General features: G+C 36.0%; 1 protein-coding gene across 1 annotated transcript; it reads left to right on the forward strand.

The window, feature by feature from the left end:
• Positions 1 to 142: 142 nt before the first annotated feature.
• LOC123513254 (solute carrier family 25 member 44-like) lies at positions 143 to 4,156 on the forward strand. The gene is made up of 7 exons (XM_045270326.1): positions 143 to 285; positions 1,079 to 1,754; positions 2,177 to 2,475; positions 2,586 to 2,718; positions 3,116 to 3,243; positions 3,790 to 3,811; positions 4,038 to 4,156. The coding sequence occupies exons 2-7, from the start codon at positions 1,499 to 1,501 to the stop codon at positions 4,154 to 4,156; spliced, it is 957 nt and encodes a 318-aa protein (XP_045126261.1). The 5' UTR covers positions 143 to 285; positions 1,079 to 1,498.
• The last annotated feature ends 3,647 nt before the right edge of the window (positions 4,157 to 7,803 follow it).

Consider the following 7,803-nt stretch of genomic DNA (forward strand, 5'->3'; position numbering starts at 1 on the left):
TTACAGCTTCCTATGGGGCACAGCCCCCGCAGGAGCCACGGGAAGGTCAGACCATCTCTGAAAGGGAAAGTATTTTTGGAATTTCCTTTTCTAAATGGTTCCACTATACCTTCTACATCCATGATAACCCTATTGAAAACGTGTTCATATTACACACCCCTAGATATAATTACCGCTAAGGGGATGGAAAATATTAGAAGGTACAAATATCAAGACATTATATAATGACACTGACACTTTTCAGAATCTGCAAAGCATCCCATACTTCACTGAAACAGCAATAGTGTAAGTGTTTAGAAGTCAGAATGAGCCTTTGACAATCTCTGATCACGAGCAGACACACCTGATGTTTTGGAGTGAGAGTTGTAAACATGAATTTATTCAGTTTGTCTCTCCTTGATGCCGATTTGCTTTATCCTGTTTATATTTCCTGGCTCTTTATCTTGTGTACTGGAATATCTGAGGCTCATAATAATCAACCAGTTGCCGATATTATTTCAACATGAGCAGTTAAAGTGTACTAGTTCCATCCATGACAGCCAGTGGTTGATTCACTAGGTGTGTATTATAAGTATTAACACTACTCAAGGTCAACCAAAAATCACATGGGCCTTGGTGATATCATGAATGCCTTGACAAGGGTTTGATCCACTCTGCCATTCTCTCATCACCAAGTTATTCCACCTCTGGCTAATGCAGTGGTAGTGTACACTGTTGCTTTTCTGTGGTCGTGTTTCAGACTGAGTCTTTCCACTTGTTAAGCTTTATTGGTCCTATGAGCAGTGTAGGGGATTATGTCAGTTATTAAGTCTTCCTATGGGTGCATAGCCTAGCTAACTCAAGTCTCATTTGGATGTAGAGGATAATTTATATATTCAGACTTTCTCAACAATCACCAATAAAGTATCTTGAACTAATAACATTCAGACTAACCCAAAAAGTCTTCCAAATTTTGCCTATCTCAAACTTACAGTTTTGGTTATCCATTATATACAAAGAGATGAACACAGAGACTTTGCAGTAGTGTATTAGGTGGTATCTTGCACACATATTTATAACATACATATTTTCTTTTCAGTCATTACTGGACGACCACTACTGGAAGCAATGGTGACAAAGAGAAGACTGAAAACTGTTGAATGGAATGTCATGGAAAAATTTCTTGTGTGTTCATGAAAATGAGCAAGAAAAAAGAACGTCAATTAACAAGAATAAGTGTTTGATTATTTTTATTCTTGTTTAATAATATTCCCAATACAGTAATTTTATGGCACCAAAAGCCTTAATATAATAAAATATTTACATTTAGTTATTATTTACTTTTTACAGACAAGGAATATAATATTTTCAGTGAAGTGGAGTTCTATACTAATATGCAAAGCATAACTAAATATTTTTAATTAATTTGTCTGTAAATTTACATCAAAAATATATTTGTTATACATAAAGTTCATCATAAAGCCAAGAATTGATTATAGTGTATAACTGGAAAATTCTCATGCTTGTTACTACTCCAAAAGCCATGGAGTCACTTGGTGTGCCAAACATTGACAGCAGCAGTGGTTACATTCGCACCATTGAATGGGATATGATGAACAAACATAAGTTTTTCCCATTGTCCATGCTGAGCTCATTCTCAGTAAGGTGCATGCTGTATCCTTTCACTCTCATAAAGACTCGCATCCAGATCCAGAAACACTCTGAAGTTTACAAAGGGACCTTTGATGCATTCCAGAAAATAGTGAAACATGAAGGTATGGAATATTTCTTGCTTCAATTCGCATTTTCTCCAACACCAAATATATTTAAGTGCTCATGTAAAATGTATATGAAGTAGGAAGATCACTCGGATGTCACTGTAAAAAAAGTGATCAAGAGACAAGAGCGAGAGGCTGGGAGATTTTCTTCAGGAATATTTTATTTCACACAAAAGAAGCAAGAACAGCCCCAATTAATTTTGTCTTATTTTGCACTTTCACTTTTACTCCTTTTATTATCTGTTTTTGTAGTCCCTTCATGAACATACTCAATATGTTGTAAGACTATATTATATATTAAATAAGACTAAACAGTCACATATTGTTCAATGTAGTTTTGAAATTATAAGTACGATGCTTGTTCAGCTCAAAATTAGATACCGATAAGATGGGTTACAACAACATATTTCTTTCTTCAGGTGTGAGAGGTTTATACAAAGGGTTTTGGATGAGTGCCTTCCAGCTGGTGTCAGGGATATGCTACATCACAACATATGAGAACGTCCGCCACTTCCTACAGCAGCGCGGAGTCAGAGATTCACAAGTCAGGGCACTGGCTGGGGGTGCATGTGCCTCCTTAGTTGGGCAAACCATCATAGTTCCCTTTGATGTTATATCTCAACACATGATGGTGCTGGGACAAGTAGAGGGTCACGGAAGATCAAAGGTGGTTGTAAACCCTCTTAAAATTGACTATCATGGTCGCACGAAACCACAGGTACTGCTATATCAACCTTTTGTGCTTGACATGCTTTTTCTTTGTAATACCAAAACTGTCATGACTGATGCTTATAACTGCCCTCACTAATTTGAGTATTATGATTTCAGGTTGCATTTAACATTATACAGAATGTTTACAAGATGGATGGCTTGAAAGGATTTTACAGAGGTTACTTGGCCTCCATTAGTGCCTATGTGCCAAACTCAGCACTATGGTGGTCGTTTTATCACTTTTATCAAGGTAAGTTTGGTACTTCTTCCGTTTCAATCAGATCTTTCATTTATATACAGAAATACAGAATACTTGCAATCGGACTTTTCCGTCTGTATATCTGTCTATTCACTCTGATGTATATTAATTGTAGTTCTTATGATTGCAAGTCTTCACTAAATTACAAGGAAAGTATTCTCTCACACCCACATAATTTACCATATTCATGTATATTCTAATCTTTAGCTTTCCTTCTTAGCATTTAATCATGCCAAAATCCTGTTATCTCCTTCATATTTCCCTTAGAATATTTTTGTTGTAAAGCTACATAAACTTATTGATTATTGACATTACACAAGTTAACACTTCATTACAATCTGTTTGCATGTATGGATGGGGAAAAGGTTATATGTGTCCTGACTTTCAGATCAACTGGCTCGCATCTCACCTGAAGGTACCTCCACCCTGCTTTTGCAGTGTATAGCAGCTCCATTAGGAGGTGTTACAACAGTATTGCTCACAAATCCTCTGGATATTGTGCGGGCTCGACTGCAGGTTAGTAATGCGTGAAAACATAATTCACAGCCCAGTCTTATTTTGTAACTAAATTCTAAATATGTTTTCAAAACTTCACGGAAATATTTATTTATCACCCTTTTTACTACTTTTATTATTCTAAAGTAATAAAGAATAGTGAAGATAGAGTAATAAAACTATTCCTGGGTCAACCTGAGATTTATCGACCACCATCACTACTCAAATGTCCATATTACTATCAACATTAAATGAGGCATTCAGAATAGTAGTGACCTAAGCGCCAAAATTAGAAAATAACATAATACAGTGGCAGAACAGTTCAGAATGACTAAACTCCACATGGGCCAAGGTAATCATTACGGCCAGACTGGTAACAAGTGCCCTATTATGAATGTTCAGTCAGTTAAAGTTTTGCAACATTCAGAACACATTAACGTTTTACTGAGATGAAGTAGAAAGCTCTAGTTTTTTGCAAAATGAAGCTCTATGACAGGACTTTGCAACCATTGTAAGCAAAATGTAATTACGTTCTGAAGCTGCTCATTAACTGTGTTTTTCCGGAAGGGTGGAGGTTGGAAGACTGAAGGTAAGGGCAGAGGAAGAGTGAGGGGAGCAACAATGGTGGGCTCTCATTGGCTGTCGTCAGTCACGTCACCACATCCCTGCCTCCCCATTGGTCGCTGAGCGGCCCGGGTGGAGATACGTTGGTGTAAAATTCACTGTGCGGTCACTTTAATGTGATGCTGATATGATCATTTAATGCCCTCACTACTAGCAGAATTTCACCCCTATTGCCATAATACTTCTGACAGCACAGATGCAAGCCAAACACAATAGGAAAAAGATAGTAATATACCACAGCTTGCTGAGACACGCCAGGGTGAAAATGCAGGCCTCCCATTGCCTGCCCGAGTACATACGCCATTACTGAGAGAGCGCAAGAGTTTTTTTATTGACGGCTGCACGGCCGTGTGTACCCCTCTAAAGAATGGGAATTTCGGCCATGTTGCGGGCCGAATTTTGACTTGGACGTTGCAGATTCGGAAAGCTGAAGGCAAGACGAAGAAAATGCTATACAAACCTCAAAATCGGCCAGGTTGGTGCTTACGTCACTACTATTCTGAACACCTCAAACTGGTCTCAAAACACTTTTCTTCAATTATTATAACCAGTCTACCAAAATAGCTGCACATTTCACCAATCTTTGTATAGTTATTAAGTTTCTTCATGTGCAACTGACACTGTCCATTACATGTCATTTGTGATGAAAGACAGTGAAATTGTACTAGTTGAACTAATGCTCACTACATTTTGTTCAGTATCATGCCACCTTGATATGAGAGGGAATGCTTGTGGGCATGATTGCTAGTGTGTGTGTGTGTGTGTGTGTGTGTGTGTGTGTGTGTGTGTGTGTGTGTGTGTGTGTGTGTGTGTGTGTGTGTGTGTGTGTGTGTGTGTGTGTGTGTTGCCTAGTCTCAGCTCTTCACACCACAGGGATATCAATCTGGTATATCAGTAGATGATGCAATCATCTTGTTTACAAAATAGTTCCATTTTTAGAATCAAGTTATTCAAAATGTGCACAAGCTTTAATAAATAAATAATTAGTCAGACAGACAAAATATTTCAAACGAAGTGATATGTAGAGTGTGCTGAATGTTTTCATTTCTGCTAACTAATGATCTTACATGATCTTCCATAATTGCAGTGTTGCAGCAATTATGTTACCATCTTTCTATTATTTCAATATCTTGGTGAATCTTTTCACCAAGCTCCTAAAGAATATCTATCTCCTATGTTTTAAATTTATAAAAATATGTAAATCTAAAATATGTATCATCTAAGTCATGTGACATCACATTCCTATATCCTTTAGTGAAGCTTGGCACCAGGCCTTCATGGTTTACATCTCTATGCTCTCCAAGAGCACTAAGCATATATATATTTTTTCTTTTTAACTGAATTATAACTGTAACTCAGTAATGGTTAAATGAACATGAAAAACTGAGATTAATATTGCACTCTTCCATCTAACTATCTATCAATATACCAGGCTTACATCCTTCTGGAAAGGGATTCTATCTTGAACAAAATGTCATGTTGTTTTTTTGTTTGAATACAGATAAAGAGGAGCAGCCCTCAGTCTTAAACAGTATATAAAAAAAAAAAAAAAAAAAAAAAAAAAATGAAATTCAAAGGTTTTGTATAATACATAGTCAGGGATAATATATAAGTAGATTTTGAGTTTGTAAAATGCTCTTGCATAATCAGATATGCTAAGTTTTTAAGTAGGTTGTACAATACATATTCTATAGAGAAATGTTTGTGTGATTCTGGATTCTGGAGTGAAATATGCTGTCTTTGTAATGTGCAACTTAATGAATAGAAACTGATTGTTGTTTGGAAGAGATTTTTGCAAATGGTCAGCACAAATTAACATTAATTGTTGTTGTACAAAATACTTTATTAAAGCTATTTAAATTTTTTATATTAAGGTACATATATGTGTCTGCTGACATCTTTTGATAGATGTAGAGGAATTCTTTTTATACAGGGTGTAACACAAATATCTGTGGGTATCCCTAGAAGGAGGTTACTCTGAATAAAAAATGTTCTATGTATATATAAATTTTGAGGCCTTGTTTACCCATGGGATGAAATTTGAATGTGGCTGGATGATAACAGCTAGCCAGTACTTGGTGGGATGTGTTCACATGAGATGTCCAATAATGAAATTGTGAGTTATTCAATCATTGTTTTCTACAAATTTACAGTATCCATAATGAGACAAGTAGTATTGATTGCTACAGTCACTTTACAACTGAATACATTTAGATAGTACTGCATGATTTTGACAGAAAAAAACAAACAAACTCGAAAATCCCATTCACTTACAGTATGGTGGAGTATGTAGACATGGTGTTTTTAGGACATAAATCCCACCTGGCCAAGTTGCTGTATCTGTTGTCTTGCTAAACTCAAATTTTATCCCATGGTTAAGCAACACCTCAAAACACATGTGTATGGAACATTTTTCACTTAAAATAACCTGTACTTTTGCCTCTAGCAATAACTGCAGAAGCTTGTTACACTCTGCAATTAGACATTTATATAAACCAAACAATGTCAAGTGAAATGATACATGGATGATCTTTTACTAAAGTTTTATGTCTTCCTCTCACCTTGTAATATATGCAAAGTGCAGCTGTAATGGTGGGCACCAGTGATTTGTTCTCTTTCAATGTTAAGAAATCTGAGATATTTCTTAACACACCTTTGGGAGGGGCTATGTCGGAAGTGTCCTATTGCTGTTATCTTTCTTTTATTCCCCCCTTTCTCTCTCTCTCTCTCTCTCTCTCTCTCTCTCTCTCTCTCTCTCTCTCTCTCTCTCTCTCTCACACACACACTCACTCACAAACACACACACACAAACACACATATATTTAATTACATATGACATACTCTTTAAGAATCCTGTAAATTCCTCACATCAGACATAACTGAAAACTTGACATATGTAACAATTATGCAGTAACTTAACAAAATATCATGGTGGATATGTAGTACCATTAGCCATTTTCAAAGCAGACAGGCTGGCACCTCAAGAAGAATAGAATTCAGGAATAACATGAAAAAGGAATGAGATGCCTAAATCCCAAGAGTCCAAAGATACCTATCAGGAATTTGTGTTGGAGGTCATAGATATCAAACTACATCAATAGTAGGATGGTGCCCTCTCCACTCACTGAACAGATGCACGACAACTTGGGCATGACCCAGCACTTGTTCTCCCTCTCACTGGGAGAAACCTTATCCTGCAGTGAACTTATGCAAATACTAGAGGGAATGTTTGTTTCAAGTTGTGAATTAGTCATGTTACCAAAGAAGAAAACTTCAAGATGATTAATGAAGACCCAACAAACACACAAAAAACAATCAATTAATTATTTCATTCATACAAGTAATGAAAGATACATTATATAAGTCCCTTACAATTGCCCTCCTATTTTTCGAAGCTTAATAATTAAGATGGTGCTATCTGGGTATTTGCGACGTTTACCACAAACAGTCACATTTTTACACATCCTATTTCTGTGAAATAGTAATGTATTTTTACTTCTCTTTCTCTTACAGTTACATATTTTGCACATTTTTTCTTATTTATTTATTGTATCTATCAGTTTGTTATTCTATTAATGTACCAATTATTTAATATTTTGAGCTTTGCAGTTTTGAAGGCTTGAGTGATGTGACAATGATAGAGCAATCATGATGACAGGAATCTAAAATTATAAGCTTATTTCCATTGAAGATAGCAGTCTTTCCAAAGTATTTTAGAGCAATTGCCAAACTATTAATGTGTAATTGTTATATCCTTTATTATTGTTCTCATGATGAAAGATAAATTTTTTGATATATTCAAGAAACTGAAAATTTGGCATTGTATTACTTTTCCACTACATTCATGGCCCTGGAAAATGTTATTATCTAGAGATGTACCGATACCAAAATTTTGGCCGATTCCTATACCGATACCGATACCACCTAATTGGGCCGATACTGATACTACTACTTATA

This window comes from Portunus trituberculatus, chromosome 35, assembly GCF_017591435.1.
Source record: "Portunus trituberculatus isolate SZX2019 chromosome 35, ASM1759143v1, whole genome shotgun sequence".
Lineage (NCBI taxonomy): Eukaryota > Metazoa > Arthropoda > Malacostraca > Decapoda > Portunidae > Portunus > Portunus trituberculatus.

What these genes read in the sequence shown, in the direction of transcription:
- LOC123513254 (XM_045270326.1), top strand. Translation starts at nt 1,499, where the DNA reads ATGCTTGTTACTACTCCAAAAGCCATGGAGTCACTTGGTGTGCCAAAC. An exon ending in ATGGTCGCACGAAACCACAG is followed by an intron (nt 2,476 to 2,585) that starts GTACTGCTATAT and finishes TTATGATTTCAG; the next exon opens with GTTGCATTTAACATTATACA. An exon ending in GTTTTATCACTTTTATCAAG is followed by an intron (nt 2,719 to 3,115) that starts GTAAGTTTGGTA and finishes CCTGACTTTCAG; the next exon opens with ATCAACTGGCTCGCATCTCA.